This window comes from Microcaecilia unicolor, chromosome 1 (assembly GCF_901765095.1).
Source record: "Microcaecilia unicolor chromosome 1, aMicUni1.1, whole genome shotgun sequence".
NCBI lineage: Eukaryota > Metazoa > Chordata > Amphibia > Gymnophiona > Siphonopidae > Microcaecilia > Microcaecilia unicolor.
Genome location: NC_044031.1, coordinates 523964371 through 523984739, shown reverse-complemented (window position 1 = coordinate 523984739; position 20369 = coordinate 523964371). Strand labels below are relative to the sequence as shown.

General features: G+C 42.4%; 1 protein-coding gene across 3 annotated transcripts in view; it reads right to left on the bottom strand.

Moving 5' to 3' along the window:
• Nucleotides 1-20369, bottom strand: part of IL7 (interleukin 7) — a 65873-nt gene that overhangs the window by 8444 nt on the left and 37060 nt on the right. For all 3 annotated transcript variants that reach the window (XM_030215779.1, XM_030215794.1, XM_030215787.1), the window contains one exon: nucleotides 5412-5546. In XM_030215779.1, coding sequence (XP_030071639.1) covers nucleotides 5412-5546 — 135 coding nt within the window. The remainder of the gene's footprint in view (nucleotides 1-5411; nucleotides 5547-20369) is intronic.

The window sequence follows — 20369 nt, the reverse complement described above, 5'->3', positions numbered from 1 at the left end:
GACCACCAGGGATTGGTATACGCTGGGGGGGAGTTGGGGTGGCTTCGCTCGCTGGGTGGGAGGGTGGGAGAGGGTAGGTGGGCCGAAAGGGGGGTTGTCACTACTCCTACTGGACCACCAGGGATTGGTACAACAACACGAGGGGGGGGAGTTGGGTGGACCTTCAGCCCCCCCCCCGGTCGCACGGTGGGTGGGAGAGTGGGAGAGGGTTTGACCGGCCACTTGATATTTTCTGGGGGTTCGGAGACCGACCGTTCACTTGTCTATTAGATTGTAAGCTCTTTGAGCAGGGACTGTCTCTCTTTGTTAAATTGTACAGCGCTGCGTAACCCTAGTAGCGCTCTAGAAATGTTAAGTAGTAGTAGTAGAGTCTGCAATAGTGGCTCAGAGTCAATCTTGAGGGAGGGATAGACTTAGATCCCTTGCCTGGCCACTCTGATTGCTCATGTAGTGTCCCAGGGATGGAGGGGGCACATTGTTTAGGGAAGATGATCAAGTATAGAATCCAAGGAACCAATAAATGGGTTGGACATCAGAGCCATCTGGCCCTACTACTACTACTATTTAGCATTTCTATAGCGCTACAAGGTGTACACAGCGCTGCACAAACATAGAAGAAAGACAGTCCCTGCTCAAAGAGCTTACAATCTAAAAGACAAAAAAATAAATAAATAAAGTAAGCAAATCAAATCAATTAATGTGAACAGGAAGGAAGAGAGGAGGGTAGGTGGAGGCGAGTGGTTACAAGTGGTTACGAGTCAAAAGCAATGTTAAAGAGGTGGGCTTTCAGTCTAGATTTAAAGGTGGCCAAGGAAGGGGCAAGACGTAGGGGCTCAGGAAGTTTATTCCAAAGGTCCCAAAGCCTCCTTGAAGACAAAGTGGTATGAGTTCATGCAGACAATACATTAGCTGTAGCACACATTAACAAACAAGGAGGGACCAGATAGTGATTGGTAGTGATTAGTTTTTCACAATCAAAAGTATTATTGTTATAATTATTGTTATACATCTCTGGTCATGTTGGTCTAGTTTCTTATTGTGTGATATGCCTTGAACTATTAAGGTATTGGTGCATTACAAGATCCAGATGTAATGTAATGTCCAGGAGCTGCTATATGGTGAGGAAGGTGAGCCTTATCATGATATGGGCAGAGAGGCATCTAGAGACACTGCCAGAGTGCCATATGAGCAGTTAGACTAAGCCTTCACTAGCTGAAGGCCAGAGAGTGGAAACTCAGCTGACAGGCCTTCAACATAATCGTGACTACTTAAGGGAGCCCTCCATTGATTTGATGCCAACAACTCAGAAAGCCAAAGCACCTAGGTTAAGCAAATGGAGCATGAAATAACCAAATGGAATAGATGCCTTGAGAATCTCATAGCCTCACGATGAGATGCTGTTTATTTTTTTTCAATGCAGAATACCTCCACACAAACAGGACACATAATCCTGGTGGCCCCAGATTGGCTGAGGTGTCCCTGTTATGGAGGCCTGAAGAGGCTAGCAGTAGCAGATTCACTTTGTGTACCACAGGTCAGGGAGACACTGCAACAGGGAGCAATAGAGATAAAAGACCAATTTTCCAATTCTACCTCCTTGACACATACCAGGATCTGATCCATGGAGAAGCACAATACCATCTTTCTTGCTAAAGGTAGTTTCACCCTTTTATTTCAACCAGACAATTGATTTGCCTAGCCTTTTGAGACATCAGGATGGGCAAACTAGCAGGGTGCTATATCTCCTGGACATCAGAAGGACATTCTGCAAATATCTGAAGATGACTGAACCTTTCCGAAGACTGACAGGCTTTTTGTCCTTTTTGGCAGAACTCTAAGAGGAGAGGCAGTTTTGAAAACCTCTTTCACCAGACAGATAAGAAATCATCACAGTGGGATATGGCTTATATGAATGTGAAGCTCTGAAGGACTTAAGAGCTCACTTGACTAGGGCCCAGGTAGTCTCTTGGGTGGAATATAGGTCAGTTGTGCTAGAAGGTATCTAGCAGGTAAAGAAGGTATCTAGAAGGTAAAGAAGCAACATGGACATCTCTCTATCCCTTAACACAGTATTATAGGCTAGACCTGGGGAGATCAGAAAGCAATATAAAAAGAAAAAGCACCAAGAGCCTTCAAATCCGGAACAGGTTCTTTAATCAGTCATATGAATAGATGCTGTACATCATGGACCATTGGGGTCATACAGCACTTTGTTTGCTGTACGAACATATCACTGAAATACTGACCCTTTAACAGGTTCATTATCATCACTATAAGTCCGATGCTGGGCTACCTCAGTTTTGAATTCTTTATGCTGTATGACCCCTGATGCAGGCATTGAGTGCCAAAACATGGCCCTTGTCGGGTCCACGATGTATAGCATCTATTAATATGACTGATTAAAGGACCTGTTCCGGATTTGAAGGCTCTTGGTGCTTTTTCTTTTTGTATTGCTTATTGTGTGCTTTGACTCCCTCTCTGTACTGCTGAGGTCAGAAAGCAAGCCACCTTTGGACTGGAAGTCCTGGCTATCACAGTGGATTCCTCCTGTCCCAAATGAAGAGGGCTTTTATATATCCTACTGGTCTGGACTCATCTGATAAGATGAAATTGAAAGTGCAGTTAGGCCTTAGCCAATAAAAGTCATTCCTTCAGTCCAGGAACCCACCCAAGAATCTACAGGTACTAAGAGAGAGAGAGAGACTGGGTGTTTATTTATTTATTTATATTTATTTGTTACATCTGTATTCCACATTTTCCCACCTATTTGCAGACACAGCTGACTTAAGAAACATTTTTTTTAAATGTGTGGATTTACGAGTAATCACTGAAAGTGCTCAGTTTGGAGAGAACTTGAAGAGCACATTTTGACTTCGGAAATGGTCTTAATCCCCTGATGTAGCAGTTGGTTAACTGTGAAACGGCGGCCAACGTCGGGGATACCATGAAACTAAGCTAAAAAGCTAAGTACAATTTAAATAAAAGGTTGTTTTTTTTTAAGAACATGTTAATTAAAAATAAAGTTTTGAGTGAAAGTAGGGAGGTTGGAAGGTTTTTATGCCTGTGATGGATATATGAATGGGTGGAAAAGTATAAATTCTCCCGTCAGAAGTCTGAGGCTTTTCCATCCTACTTTTCAAAAAATATATATAACATTTTGGAGTATGTAAGACTGAACACAGTGTTTATGGTGAAGTATTACTGTTTTGCTGATTGGTTTGCACTTCACTTCCCTTTTGTTGGTGGATTTATGAGTATAAAGATGGTACAACAGGCAATAAAAGATCCAACGGCTCAGCTATGGAGACAACTTACTAAAAGAATACTGACAAGCTACCTGCTGCAGCAGCATATATATTATTACAAACAAAGAAGGAAATTGCTTTGTCTCCCTCTTTTGGAAGAAGGATATACCACACTGATCTGGTCTCAAGGAGCAACAATTATCAGGTAAGGAATAACTATATGTATGTGCATTCAGCTACAGTGGGGGAAATAAGTATTTGATCCCTTGCTGATTTTGTAAGTTTGCCCACTGACAAAGACATGAGCAGCCCATAATTGAAGGGTAGGTTATTGGTAACAGTGAGAGATAGCACATCACAAATTAAATCCGGAAAATCACATTGTGGAAAGTATATGAATTTATTTGCATTCTGCAGAGGGAAATAAGTATTTAATCCCTCTGGCAAACAAGACCTAATACTTGGTGGCAAAACCCTTGTTGGCAAGCACAGCGGTCAGACGTCTTCTGTAGTTGATGATGAGATTTGCACACATGTCAGGAGGAATTTTGGTCCACTCCTCTTTGCAGATCATCTCTAAATCATTAAGAGTTCTGGGCTGTCGCTTGGCAACTCGCATCTTCAGCTCCCTCCATAAGTTTTCAATGGGATTAAGGTCTGGTGACTGGCTAGGCCACTCCATGACCCTAATGTGCTTCTTCCTGAGCCACTCCTTTGTTGCCTTGGCTGTATGTTTTGGGTCATTGTCGTGCTGGAAGACCCAGCCACGACCCATTTTTAAGGCCCTGGCGGAGGGAAGGAGGTTGTCACTCAGAATTGTATGGTACATGGCCCCATCCATTCTCCCATTGATGCGGTGAAGTAGTCCTGTGCCCTTAGCAGAGAAACACCCCCAAAACATAACATTTCCACCTCCATGCTTGACAGTGGGGACGGTGTTCTTTGGGTCATAGGCAGCATTTCTCTTCCTCCAAACACGGCGAGTTGAGTTCATGCCAAAGAGCTCAATTTTTGTCTCATCTGACCACAGCACCTTCTCCCAATCACTCTCGGCATCATCCAGGTGTTCACTGGCAAACTTCAGACGGGCCGTCACATGTGCCTTCCGGAGCAGGGGGACCTTGCGGGCACTGCAGGATTGCAATCCGTTATGTCGTAATGTGTTACCAATGGTTTTCGTGGTGACAGTGGTCCCAGCTGCCTTGAGATCATTGACAAGTTCCCCCCTTGTAGTTGTAGGCTGATTTCTAACCTTCCTCATGATCAAGGATACCCCACGAGGTGAGATTTTGCGTGGAGCCCCAGATCTTTGTCGATTGACAGTCATTTTGTACTTCTTCCATTTTCTTACTATGGCACCAACAGTTGTCTCCTTCTCGCCCAGCGTCTTACTGATGGTTTTGTAGCCCATTCCAGCCTTGTGCAGGTGTATGATCTTGTCCCTGACATCCTTAGACAGCTCCTTGCTCTTGGCCATTTTGTAGAGGTTAGAGTCTGACTGATTCACTGAGTCTGTGGACAGGTGTCTTTCATACAGGTGACCATTGCCGACAGCTGTCTGTCATGCAGGTAACGAGTTGATTTGGAGCATCTACCTGGTCTGTAGGGGCCAGATCTCTTACTGGTTGGTGGGGGATCAAATACTTATTTCCCTCTGCAGAATGCAAATAAATTCATATACTTTCCACAATGTGATTTTCCGGATTTAATTTGTGATGTGCTATCTCTCACTGTTACCAATAACCTACCCTTCAATTATGGGCTGCTCATGTCTTTGTCAGTGGGCAAACTTACAAAATCAGCAAGGGATCAAATACTTATTTCCCCCACTGTATTTTGTTTAAATACATGTCAGCTATATATGTGCATAACTTTATAAGACAGCTCATTTGTATAAACTTTTGTGGTCTGTATCACATTCAATATTGCTCTCATAATTTATACTTTAAGAGATTCCTCTAGACGTTATAAGCTCTCCTTTACTGCTATGTCACTAGCAATACAAAAATCTTCACTTTCAGTGCCACGAGAAATTTAGCTGGCAACAACTACAGGCTACGCAAATTCCATTTCACTATTTAGGAATCAGCATAAAGAAATTGATTTTAAGTATATCTTGGATTCTAAGGTGTAATTATGAGTCAGTAAATGCACTGTGTAACTCACCGCATTTCTACATCTACATTCCAGAGTAGCACTTAAGCTCTGAGACATTCGATATACCAAACATCGGAAATTTCTGTGGATTGCTTTTGCTTGCTTTTGCAGTGCACATTCTATCTGACAAAGGGAAGATATTTCCTGCAAATAAACATATACAATTCTAATTACATAATTGTCCATGGCCTTGCAGCAGAATATCTTTCCATACCATGCTTATGTTGCACAGATTTTGTAGCATGACTAGGGGTCGAAGCCTCCCGCTTTACAGAGTCAGGCTGGTAGAGATTGTGGATGTTAAATAGGCCTTTGTATTTAAAAGGGCTGGAAATTATCCAGGATTGACAATTGTCTCCAGATATGCCCAACAGAGTTGATCCAGTCTTAGGTTTATATAACTGCATGTATGGACTTGTAGTCTTATTATTCTTAGGAAATGCAAGTGCAATAGGGTAAAACCAGGACAGAATCAACCCTGATTGGAAAATCTTGAGGCTGTTGTCAACCCTAGAGCTACCTCCCCATATGAATGGTTCCCCACAACATGTGAAGCAAGTGGTACATTTTTATAAGGTCATGGATTTGATATACCACCTTTCTGGGTGGTATATCAAATCCATATGGACTCACAGTCTAAGTTTTTGTACTTGGGGCAATGGAGGGTTAGGTGACTTACCCAGGGTCACAAGGAGACACAGTGGGAATTGAATTCAGCTCCCCAGGTTCCCAACTCACTGTGTTAACCATTAAGCTATGCCTCCACTCAAGTAAGCACAGGCTGAGATCAGAGTTACTGCACAATACTTTTTTATGTATTTATATTTGTATTGTAATTTATAACCACACATATGCTTTAGGGAAACAGTTTTTTAAACAACCCACAGATCCACTGTATATGTAGGCTAGCAAGCTCACTATTTCAAAGGAAAATGCTCTTTAGAGATTCATCTTTGATACTGGACACTTGTGGCCACTCCAACATTAACAACAGGATACGGGCTCCAGATAAATTAGCTTTGATTGACCCAGGAGCTGGAATTAGTATTACAAACAGAGCTTTCCCACTGCAGACCAGAAAAATGTGAAAATATATGAAATTCAGGGTATTAATGGCCCAGTTTCCCTATGCAAAGTGAATATGATGGTGACATTTTGGACACTACTGCCCCTACTAAAGTGAGAACAACAACAAGAAATAATTTGAATTAATATCCTTAACTAATTAACCCCCTGGAAGAAAAGACCTTGTCATCCTGAGTGTCTGTTCTGCACAAGAAAAGCCTGTCTTCTATTCCTTACACGTCACTCACAAAAAGTGGGCACCACTGGGTTCCACTTATTTAGAAAGAACCCAACAATTGAAAGCATCCTCAGAAGATTACTTCGTAGGCTCTCCTGCCTTGATTATTTATAATATCTCCTGTCAAGATAAAGGTACCTGGAAGATTACTTATACATGGGTCAAAGAGTAACCAACAGCATGTCACTGAGATGTCATTGTTTTTTTATGTATCTTGCTTACCTACCTCCGTTCCTCCTACACTCTACAATTCCTTTCAGGAAGGACATCCATTTCAGGTTAAATGTGATGCACCACATGAGGTTTTAAATGATGAGGAATACCATTTCCTTATGTAACTCGTATTTCCTAAATTGTTTTAGTCACTCAAAAATATCCAAATTGCTCTATTTGTCACTAACCACATACATATTCTCAGTCTTAGTTTGGTAAGAACTCAGTTGCACCTCAAGCTAAGCAATTTCAACACAAACATGAATGAATACAATTTTAAGTGGCATAGGAACTGCATTTGATGCTAGAAAGGCACACAACTTCTGAGATGCGCCGCCAAAGAGGCATATGTAAGGGGCATGCCCTACCTCTTAGTGTGCCCTTTTGGGGCCATATTGTGGACTGTTATTTTTTATCTGCTGTACTTTATCATTTGATTTTATCTGAATTCAATGGGAGGATGGCGAGGTCTAGCTTAGGGAATTAATTTTCTTCTTTTGAAATGTATTCATTGTTGTATATTCTGGGGATGGATTGCATGCCAAACACTCAAATTACCATTTTGCTAAGGAGACACTTATCCAAACCTTTTCCTAAACTAGATTCAGGCTTATTTTCGAAAGGGAAGGACGGCCATCTTTCGACACAAATTGGAAGATGGGCGTCCTTCTCCCAGGGTTGCCCAAATTGGCATAATCGAAAGCCGATTTTGGGCGTCCTCAACTGCTTTCCGTCGCGGGGATGACCAAAGTTCCCGGAGGCGTGTCAGAGGCGTAACGAAGGCGGGACTTGGGCATGCCTAACACATGGGCATCCTCGACCCATAATCGAAAAAAAAAGGTGTCCCTGATGAGCACTTGGATGACTTTACTTGGTCCATTTTTTGTTATGACCAAGCCACGAAAAGGTGCCCAAACTGACCAGATGACCACCGGAGGGAATTGGGGATGACCTCCCCTTACTCCCCCAGTGGTCACTAACTCCCCCCCCCCCCCAAAAGTTTTTAAATATTTTTGCTAGCCTCAAATGTCATACCCAGCTCCATCACAGCAGTATACAGGTCCCTGGAACAGTTTTAGTGGGTGCAGTGCACTTCAGGCAGGCAGACCCAGGCCCACCCGCCCCCCACCTGTTACACTTGTGGTGGTAAATATGAGCCCTCCAAAACCTACCACAAACCCACTGTACCCACATGTAGGTGTCCCCCTTCACCTGTACGGGCTATAGTAGTGGTGTACAGTGGTGGGTAGTGGGTTTGGGGGGGTTTAGGGAGCTTAGGGGTTTAGGGGGCTATGTACCTGGGAGCTTTTTCTGAAATCCACTGCAGTGCCCCCTAGGGTGCCCGGTTGGTGTCCTGGCATGTGAGGAGGACCAGTGCACCAGGAGCGTAGCTACGGGTGGGCCTGGGTGGGCCCAGGCCCACCCAATTTCAGTCCAGGCCCGCCCAGCGCCAGCGCCAGCTCCCATTGCCGGCCACTGCTGCTTTTCCTGATGAGCAGCAGTGGCCGGCGCTACAAAAAGAAGAAGCGCTCAGCTGACTGAGCTGAGCGCCAACGCGTCGCTAAGGACGAGAAAAAAATGTTTTTAAAAAAATGCGGCACCACAGGCAGCCTCGAAGCATTGGCTGCTGGCTCTGTGCAGGCTCCTCCCGTCTCTTACATCACTGCCCCTGTAGCGAAGCAGGGGCAGTGACGTAAGAGACGGAAGGAGCCTGCAGAGCCAGCAGCCAATGCTGCGAGGCTGCCTGCAGTGCCGCTTTTTTAAAAAAACATTTTTTCTCGTCGGGTTAGCGTTGGCGCTCAGCTCAGTCAGCTGAGCGCTTCTTCTTTTTGTAGCGCCGGCCCTGCTGCTCATCAGGAAAAGCAGCAGTGGCCGGCAATGGGAGCTGGGGCTGGTGGGCCTGAATGGGAGAGGGAAAATGGATGGCAGGATGGGGAGAAAGAGGGAAAATGGAAGGATGGGGAGAGAAAGAGGGAAAACAGATGGCAGGATGGGGAGAAAGAGGGAAAACGGAAGGATGGGGAAAGAAAGAGGGAAAACAGATGGGAGGATGGCAGAGAAAGAGGGAAAATGGAAGGATGGGGAAAGAAAGAGGGAAAACAGATAGGAGGATGGCAGAGAAAGAGGGAAAACAGAAGGATGGGGAGAGAAAGAGGGAAAACAGATGGGAGGATGGGGAGAGAAAGAGGGAAAACAGATGGAAGGATGGCAGAGAAAGAGGGAAAACAGATGGAAGGATGGGGAGAGAAAGAGGGAAAACAGATGGAAGGATGGGGAGAGAAAGAGGGAAAACGGAAGGATAGGGAGAGAAAGAGGGAAAACAGACGGGAGGATGGCAGACAAAGAGGGAAAACAGACGGAAGGATGGCAGAGAAAGAGGGGAAACGGAAGGATGGGGAGAGAAAGAGGGAAAACAGATGGCAGGATGGGGAGAGAAAGAGGGAAAACAGATGGGAGGATGGCAGAGAAAGAGGGAAAATGGAAGGATGGGGAGAGAAAGAGGGAAAACACATGGGAGGATGGCAGAGAAAGAGGGAAAATGGAAGGATGTGGAGAGAAAGGGAAAACAGATGGGAGGATGGCAGAGAAAGAGGGAAAATGGAAGGATGGGGAGAGAAAGAGGGAAGATGCTAGATGGAAGGGTAGGGAGAAAGAGGTGACACTGGATGGAAGGATGCAGAAAGAAAGAGGGGAGGCTATTGGAAGGATGGGGAGAGAGAGGGGAGACACTGGAAGGATGGGGAGAGAAAGAGGAGAGGCTGCTTGGAAAGGGGGAGTAGTGAAAGATTGGAGAATAAGAGGAAGGGGCATGGGGAGAACAAGGGTGAGAAAAAGATGAAAAGCCATAAGTAGATGAAGGAAATTAAAGAATGGATAGTAAGAATGAATTAAATCTGGACACAGAGAGAGGCAGAAAAATATTGAAGAAAGCAAAGAAAAAGGAGAGAAAAATGACAAATGGCCAGGAAACCCTGGCAGAAGAGTTAAGCGAAAACGAAGGAAAGCAGAATCTAGAGACAGGGAGCAACACAATGAGAAAAAGTAAATGGCCATACAACAAAGGTAAAGAAAATAATTTTATTTTTAATTTAGGGTAAAATAATATGGTGTTAATAAAGTTTCAGAGACCAATACTTCCTTCCTTAGGTCAGGAGAGGATACCGTAACAGCATTATACTGACCTGAGGCAGGAGGTTTTGGCCTCTGAAAGCTCACTGAAAAGGATTAGGCTATTAAATAAATTGTCTGAAATCTGATGCACTGAAAAGCAGCACTTTACCCTGTGTGACAAATGCATCTGAGTGTGACTACATTTTGCTGGGGGGGGGGGGGGGTAGAGAGAAAATTTTGTGCCCACCCACTTTGGGTTCAGGCCCACCCAAAATTGGCAGTCTGGCTACGCCACTGCAGTGCACTACGAATGCTGGCTCCTCCCACGACCAAAGGGCTTGCATTTGGTCGTTTCTGAGATGGGCGTCCTTAGTTTCCATTATCGCCAAAAATCAGAAACGACCAAGTCTAAGGACGACCATCTCTAGGGGCAACCTAAATGTCAAGATTTGGGAATCTCCGACCGTATTATCGAAATGAAAAATGGACGCCCATCTTGTTTCGGTAATACGGATTTCCCCGCCCCTTCGCCGGGACATCCTGCGAGGACGTCCTCAGGAAAACTTGGGCGCCCCTTTCGATTATGCCCCTCATTGTGTCCCTGTTAATTTATTTTGCCTCTCCTCTAATCAATTTATTCCTTTAATTATGGGTAAGGACAGATATGATGGTAGAAAACTAGATAGAAAGGCTTATAAGCACTATTTAATAAGATTATAGGAAATTGCTGTAAAACCTTCTTTAACACATTCAGTGGTTCATTGTACGCCAATGCTATGCTCTTTTGTAAACGTTAGGTCAGTTTGTAATAAACCAGATATAATTAGAGATTGGGTGGGGGATTCAAAATTTGGTCTTGTGTTTATAACTGAAACATGGCTAACAGAATTGGAAGGTTCTAGATTGCATACTATCTGCCTCCAGGCTATAAGGTGCTTCATTGTCCTAGGTCAGGTCAGAAGAGTAGAGGTGTGCTGTTACTATATAAAAGCTGGCAGAATGTCAAATTATTGGAATAAGTGTCTAATTTTGGAATTTTTATCTCTAGGTATTAGTCTTTCATCCTCTAGTTCTCTCATTGTCTTCTTCAGGGTTTATTCAGTTCCCAATCACTCTAGGGACTCGTTAGATAATCTTGCAGAAGCTATTGCACACCATTGTGTCCAATTTCAAGATGATATTGTATTGGGCGATGTTAATTTACATTTGGAAAACCTGGATGATTCGAAGGGCCCTGTTTAATAAGCTGTGCTAAGAGTGCACTAGCATTTTTTAGCGCTTGCTAAACACTAAAGACATCCACAGGAATATATAGGTGACTCTAGCATTCAGTGCGCCTTAGTAAACAGGGCTCTAAGTCTAATTATGTTAAAGAATAGATGGTTTCCTTAGACCTTTAATGGCTTTCCACTTCAGGTCATATCCTGAATGCATTATTTGTGTCATCCCAATTGATAAGTCAAAACTAGTACCTGATCTTTCTATTTCACCTACAATTTGGTCTGGACAGGCTGGAGTTGGTAAACTTATCAGAGGATATAAAAAAGAAAATGAATAGAAGGTATATGGAGATGATCACACATTGATATTGTCCAATTCAAAATAAATACTGAACTGATTTTCAGTGACTTAGATAGAAACAATGTTGATGTTATGCTTGATGACTGGCATACTCAACTATCTCAACTGAGTGGTCAATTAGCCGCACTAAAATATGTTAAGGACAAGGTTGATTCTTCTCCATGGTTCACATCTGATTTTAAATTCAAGAAAACAGGAATGCAAGAAAACAGAAAGATTATGGTTACGTTCTAAGCTTGAAACTGAAGGACTGAGATGGAGAGAATCAATTTCTATTAAAAAAAAAAGAGAGATATACAGATAGCAAAAAAGCATTTGTATGCAAATCAGAATACTTAGGGGAGTAATGAGTCCACAAAATTATTCAAAATGGTGACATCATTATTTCAGAAACTGTTAAAGGATAATGATCTCTCAGGACCCTCTACAGTGGATTATTTTTATCAGAAAATTCATATGTTGAATTTTTGCTAGCAGCGGCTTGGAGGCAGTCAACCCTTCCGAGTCTTCGAGTAGTTTTGCGAAAAGTGGACTATATAAATTTAATGTCCAAGTTGACAGCCTTGCGCACAGGGCAACTGGGGTCCTACCATCGCATCTGGGAACCTTATATCCTTGTTGGCACAGTAACCTCGATTCCTAAAGACAATAGCAGGTGTATGGGAGGGGGGGTGGGGAGGGAGGGAAGAGGGAAGTGGGGCGGAGAGCATTGATTGTAATGTTATTTTGTTGTGAATGATTAGCACTGGAGATGTTTTCCAGCTGATAGTTTTATTGTATCTTGCTAAAATTCAAAAATAAAGGTTTAAAAAAAAAAGAAAATTCATATGTTGAGACTGCAATTTCAAAATACTGTACTAAAAGGCTCACGATTAGATATGACACCCCAAGATCTTATACTTGATGTCCCTATAGATAGTAACTGGGACACTTGCACAAGTCAAGTCTATTTACTTAACCCCTTAAGTTTAGAAATTTGGTAAGGGTTTCTGTGTCTGGATCATTGTTCAAATGTCACGTTCAAACATTTGCCTCAAGCAGCACTTGATTAGTTGAATTATCTTTTAAATCTTATTTTTGAAAAAGGTTTCTTTCCTCCAGCTATCAGTACGAATACACTGACTCTTTTATTTGAAAGATAGTTCAACATCATCTGATATCTGTAACAATTATAGGCCTGAGGCAAGTATTCCTTTTTTAGTTAAACTACTACTACTACTTGACATTTCTAAAGCGCTACTAGGGTTACGCAGCGCTGTACAATTTAACATAGAAGGACAGTCCCAGCTCAAAGGAGCTTACAATCTAAAGGACAAATGTACAGTCAGTCAAATAGGGGCAGTCTAGATTTCCTGAAAGGTATAGAGGTTAGGTGCTGAAAGCAACATTGAAGAGGTGGGCTTTGAGCAAGGATTTGAAGATGGGTAGGGAGGGGGCTTAGCGAAAGGGCTCAGGAAGTTTATTCCAAGCATGGGGTGAGGCGAGGCAGAATGAGCGGAGCCTGGAGTTGGCGGTGGTGGAGAAGGGTACTGAGAGGAGGGATTTGTCCTGTGAGCGGAGGTTACGGGCGGGAACGTAAGGGGAAATGAGGGTAGAGAGGTAATGAGGGGCTGCAGACTGAGTGCATTTGTAGGTAAGAAACTGGCTGAGGCAATAGTGATGAGCCATTTACAGGACTATCTGAACAAATTTAATATTCTGGATCCTCAGCAATTTGGTTTCAGAAATGTATTTTAGTACAGAAACTTGTTTGTTGTCTCTTCTTTCTGAACTTCATATGATACTTGATCATGGCAACTCCACATTATTAATGCAACTTGATTTGTCTTCCACATTCAACATGGTAGATCATGATTTCCTCACGCAGAGGTTGGAGAGTATAGCCGTTAGAAGCATATGATTGAAATTCTTGTCAGAATTCTTAAGGAATCATTTATACAGAGTGAGGTGACACAGAGTGATTTCTACTTCAGAGTGCAGAGTGTCCCAGGGTTTCCCTCTGCCTCCTATATTCTCTGAGAACAAGCAAGCATAATATTCTCATATGTGGGTGACATCTTCTGTGATGTCGCTAGTTTTGAATAAGTTGGAAAAGAAGAGTTGTTCTTTAGATATATGTCTTTCTTTTTATTTGGAAACAATACCTTCTTCTATTCTAACTCGGTTTACGGATTTTGTTAATATAACATTAATAGAGGGAAAATACCCTAAAGAATTAGCTGAGAAAATAGTGATTCCTATTCCAAGAACATGGATGAAGATCTTACAAATATGGATAACTTCAGACCAATGGCCAGTATACCGTGCGTTGCAAAGCTCTTGGAATTTGTAGCTAATATTCATCTTTCAGAATACCATGCTGACTCATCTTTTTTTGCATAATTCACAACATGGCCTCCGTACAATCCATAGTACAGAAACCATGTTGCTTGCACTTGTATCTGAAGTAAGAAAATATCTGGCTTTAGGTAGAGTGGTAGTCCTTCTTTAGTTTGACATCTCAGTGGCATTTGATGCCATTGATCATGATCTACTTCTAAGTAGGCTGAGTGAAATGGGGATAGGAGGTTCAATTTTAAACAGGCTTACTGCCTTTTTAAAAAATAGATCTTATTCAGTTTTGAAAAACAGACTTATTCAATTTTGAAAAACAGATCTTATTCAATTCTGAAAAATGCATCTCCTACACCTGCACAAGCTATAACTCAGGCTGCATCCACACTACTTTCTCAGCCAGTAATGACACCTACTCTACAGGAGAAAATCCGGGCTATGCTCAAAAAGGAGGTCTCAGGGCTACTGCATACACAGTCTATACAGACTAACAGGGTGCTTGCACCAGCCTCAGCCCAGCCCGTCGATACATCAGAGAGACAGTCATGGGAGAGGTCCCACACACTGGCTTGGCGTTGACCATCAGAGGTATCATGAACCCAACCAAAACATGCGTCAACATCGACAAAGAAACTTTCTCCAGCCTCAAAAACACATCTGTCTCAATGCACTTCAATGAGGAGCCGACACTCTCTTCCATGTACTTCCCAGAACAGAGCAGGACCCACACGACTTCTCAGCTAAGGAGTCCTATAGTATTGCATCTGATCCTTCTACGCAACCTGAGAGACACAAGTCTCCTCCAGAAAATAAATCCTTTCCTAGCTTTGTCTGTGAGATGGCCCAAGCCATACCTTTCAAACTGGAGACAGAGGAAGAGCCTCACTCATAACTCTTTGAGGTTCTAGACTATGACTCTCCTCTTACAGAAGAAATCACTGTTCCCCTTCATACAATTATGAAAATACTTTGATCAAAAACTGGGAGACTTTACTAACAGTTCAATTTACTTCAAAGAAAATTGGTACAATGTATAGGATACCCACCAGGTACAGAAAAATTACCTATGTATAATGTGTACAGCACTGCATACATCTAGTAGTGCTATAGAAATGATATTAATAATAATTATTATTAGTAGTAGTAGTAGTAGTAATACAGAAATGCACTGGGTTTGAAAAAACTCAGTTACCAGACTTGTGCTGCCTCTTCTTCTAGAAGATTTGGAGGAGGTTTCTAACACTCCAATTACTATACATCTAAGAGTTGTTACTCTTCCACTCCTCCACCTCAAAGGACTACTCTCCAACAGAGGGGACAGAAATCACAGACCCTTTCTCCGTTTAAACAACAATCCAGTTTTTGACTCTTTCCTAGAGAGCACTGCCACTGTCCAGCTGTCTGTGCCAAGTGACCTACCGGTGTGAGAGGCAGACTTCAACAGAGGTGGCCCATCATAATTTCTGACCGTTGGGTGCTATGTATCATATATCATGGTTACATTCTGCATTGGGGAAAAAGAATTCCCAATGATCCACCAACAGAGTCTCATTTCAACTCCCTCCAAATGATAGCACTTTGGAGAGGAGCTCTCTGCCTTCCTCCAGCAGAATGCAATAGAACCAGTTCCTCCGCCGGAGAGGGATCGAAGGTTTTACTCCAGGTACTTTATCATACCAAAAAAGATGGGGGAAGTACAACAAATTCTTGAACTGTGAGATTTAAACAAATTCCACCTCAAAGAAAACTTTTGCATGGTTTCCCTGGGATCTCTTCTCCCTATGATTCAACTCAAGGACTGACTTTGTTCTCTAGATTTGAAGGAGGTATACACTCACATACCTATCCTTTCTGGCCACAGAAAGTTCCTGTGCTTCCACTTGAACCTCACCATTATCAATACAAGGTCTTACCATTCGACTTGGCTTTGGTTCCTCAAGTCTTCACAAAATGCCTGATAGTGGTAGCTGCAATGCTCCGCAAGTGGGGCATATACTTCTTCCTCCACCTCGATGACTGGTTAATCAAGGCAGACTCCACCTTCCCCCACCTCAATGACTGATTAATCAAGGCAGCCTCCCGAGAAGTGACACAGATTTCAATTCTGTCTGCCTTAAGACTCCTAGAACTCCTCAGGTTTGTGATAAATTACCCCAAATCACATCTTCAACCTGTTCAAACCTTAGAGTTCATTGAGGCTCTTATAGACACTATTCAAGGTCCAGCCTTCTTCCCTCAACCGAGAGCAAACAACATAATGCATCTCTTCACACCGATTTCCAAATCCAATCAGGTATCTGCTCACCAGATGCTCCGCCTACTTGGTCACATGGCTTCAACAGTCCATGTAACACCATTGGCTTGACTCTACTTCCAAATTCTCAGTTGACATTTTCCTCTCAGTGGTCCCAGGCCATGGTATTGCTGTCAGCCTACATTCAAGTTATTCCATAGCTCTGCCACTCTCTACAGTGGTGGATGGTGTCCCAGAATCTCACCCATGGACTTCCGTTTCAACCCTTTCCACATCACAAAGTCCTCCCCACGGATGCCTCCATGCTCATTGGGGTGCACACACAGGATTCTTGGTCCCCACAGGTGAAACATCATATCAATCTCCTCAAATTGCAAGCAATCTGGAATGCCCTCAAAACTTTCCAGAATTGTATTCTCAACCAGGTCGCACTGTATTACCTGAACAAACAAGGAGAAACAGGATCTCACCACTTGACAAGCAATCCAGATATGAACTTGGGCAGCTTCCCAAACATCTTTATATGAGCTATTTACCTAACCGGCAAACAGAATGCTGTAGAAGACAAATTGAGCAGAGTCCTTCAGACTTATGAATAATCCATCAGCATGCCTGTAGCTCGCTGAATATTCTAGCAGTGTGGAACCCCAGCAACAGACCTCCTTGCTTCTCCTCAGAACAAGCAGCTTCCCCACTTTTGTTCCAGAATATATGCTCTCAACTGTGTAGCCCCAGATGCCTTCTTGCTCCACTGGGGGAATGGATCTTCTATATGCCTTTCCTCCACTGCCTCTCATAGAGAAAACTCTTCTCAAACTATGTCGAGACCAAGAGACCATGATCCTAATTACTCCCTACTGGCCACATCAAGTTTGGTTCCCTCTTCGCCTAGAAGAACCATTGAGGTTAGATCCTATGCCAGCCCTAATAACACAGAATGAGGGGGTCCCTCCTCCATTCAGACCCCTGCTCTCTAGCCCTGATGGCTTGGTTTTTGACAACATAGACTTACATTCTTTAAACTTACTAGAAGTCTCTAGAGTACGATTAGCCTCTAGGAAACCTTCTACACAGAAGTGTTACTGTTTCAAGTGGAGAATTCAGACGAGTCAGAGAAACTGAATGAAATCTCTATAAACCTGGAAGATGTAATGGTACAATTTGACAAAATGAACAGTAGCAAGTTACTTGAACTGGATGGTATTCATCCCAGAGTACTGACAGAATTGAAAAATGAACTTGCAGAACTTTTGTTAGTAATAAGTAATTCATCTTTAAAATCAAGTGTGGCTCCAGAAGATTGGAGGGTGACCAATGTAATGCCAATTTTTAAAAAAAGGTTCCAGAGGTGATCCAGGAAATTATAGACTGGTGAGCCTGACATTGGTGCCGGACAAAATGGTAGAGACTATTATAAAGAACAAAATTACAGAGCATATGCAAAAGCATAGACTAATGAGACAAAGCCAACATGGATTTAACAAAGGGAAATATTGCCTCAGAAATCCATTACATTTCTTTCAAAGGGTGAACAAACATGTGGATAAAGATGAGTTGGTCGATATTGTGTATCTGGATTTTCAAAAGGCATTTGACAAAGTACCTCATAAAAGAAATTGGAGAGTCATGGGATAGGAGGTAGTGTACTATTATGGATTAAAAACTGGTTAAAGAATAGAAAACAGACAGTAGGGTTAAATGGTCAATATTCTCAATGGAAAAGGGTAGATAGTGGGGTTCCTCAGGGGTCTGTGCTGGGACCACTGCTTTTTAACATATTTATAAATAATCTAGAGATGGGAATAACTAGTGAGGTAATTAAATTTACTGACGACACAAAGTTATTCAAAGTTGTTAAATCTCAAGAGGATTGTGAAAAATTACAAGAGAACCTTAGGAGACTGGGAGACTGGGCATCCAAATGGCAGATGACCTTTAATGTGAGCAAGTGCAAAGTGATGCATGTGGGAAAAAGGAACCCGAACTATAGCTATATAATGCAATGTTCCACATTAGGATTCACCAACCAGGAAAGGGATCTAGATGTCATCATTGAAACCCTCTGCTCAGTGTGCAGCGGCGACCAAGAAAGCAAATGGAATGTTAGGTATTATTAAGAAAGGAATGGAAAACAAAAATGGGGACATAATAATGCCTTTGTATCACTCCATGGTGCGACCGCACCTCGAATATTGTGTGCAATTCTGGTCACTGCATCTCAAAAAAGATATGGTGAAATTAGAAAAGGTACAGAGAAGGGCAACGAAAATGATAAAGGGGATGGGGATGACTTCCCTATCAGGAAAGGCTAAAGCGGTTAGGGCTCTTCAACTTGGAGAAGAGGTGAGTGAGGAGAGATATGATAGAGGTCTATTAAATAACGAGTGGAATGGAACAGGTAGACATGAATCGATTGTTTACTCTTTCCAAAAATACTAGGACTAGGGAGAATTCAATGAAGCTACAAAATAGTCAATTGTAAATGAATCGTAGAAAATATTTCTTCACGCAATGTGTAATTAAACTCTGGAATTCGTTGCCAGAAAATGTAGTAAAAGCAGTTAGTTTAGTGGGGTTTAAAAAAGGTTTTGATAGCTTCCTAAAAGAAAAGTCCATAAGCCATCTTGGGGAAAATCTACTGCTTATTTATAGGATAAGCAGCATAAAATGTATTGTACTGTTTTGGGATCTTGTCAGACACTTGTGACCTGGATTGGTCACTGTTGGAAACAGGATGCTGGGCTTGATGGACCTTCGCTCTGTCCCAGTATGGCAATACTTATGAACACTCAACCTCGTACTCATACTACCTTGGGGCTGGCTACTTTTGCTTTCCTGTTTTTTCCCTCAAAAATTTTCTTTTTTCCCTCGCTCACAGAATACATGCCATCTGCCTTCCCAAGGACACTTTGCTGTACAGTTCAAACTATTTACTGAAAAATACCTGGTGTAACATATGCCACACCTCTGGTTTCCAACAACTCTATTGATATTCCAGACTTTATCACGTATGCTGTGCACCTGCTACCTCTTGACATAAAATGCTAAACTTTACAGAACTCCATGCCTATACTGATCACCTTAAGACAGCCTCCAAAGAAGTGAATGTTACCATCACTTACGAGAGTAGAAGGATTCTACACACAGGTGACAACGTGATACAAAATGCTCATGTTTCTGCATGGGAAAGTTTATTTGATTATTCACCTACTGCTGAACATGTTTTTAATTTTCTTTTTCACTGCATCATTATTTTAACTGTTATACAAATTCTGCTATGCATTGTCATGATTTTCTTATGCTCTATAATAAAACAGATTTACATCTCCTTGCAGCACATGCCCTAAAGAATATCATTGTCCTTTTAAGGTATTCTGTCTCGCTGCACCCTACGCCTGGAATAAACTTCCTGAGCCCCTATGTCTTGCCCCATCCTTGGCCACCTTTAAATCTAGACTGAAAGCCCACCTCTTTAACATTGCTTTTGACTCGTAACCACTTGTAACCACTCACCTCCACCTACCCTCCTCTCTTCCTTCCCGTTCACATTAATTGATTTGATTTGCTTACTTTATTTATTTTTTGTCTATTAGATTGTAAGCTCTTTGAGCAGGGACTGTCTTTCTTCTATGTTTGTGCAGCGCTGCGTATGCCTTGTAGCGCTATAGAAATGCTAAATAGTAGTAGTAGTAGTAGTATTTATACATATTCTTTTCAGGACCTGCCTCTGAAATTGGGGTAATTCGGCATGTCCTACTATGATGCATACCAGGGTCAATTCTAATATTCTGCTACTTCCCATACTGCCTTAACCTCCTCAGAAATTCATGTTCATTCTCTCTATGATGGGCACTAAGGTGGCATATTGGGTTTCCCTATCCAACAGTAGCTGTCCTACCTAAGACATAATATTTGGACTCATAATGGGACTTTGTTTATATCTACAGCTATGGACAAGCTACTGTGCAGTACAGGGGACATGCTGAAAATAATAGGATATGTATTATTGGAGGCATTAAAGGCATAACACAATGGCAAGCTTACTACTGATGTACAATAAAGCAGTTGAGGTTTTGAATGCTTTTCCACATGTCTGCTTTCACCTTATCCCATGCACGCTCAAACATATAACAAGGAAAAAAACGGGGGAAATTCAGCATTGCACAGTGTA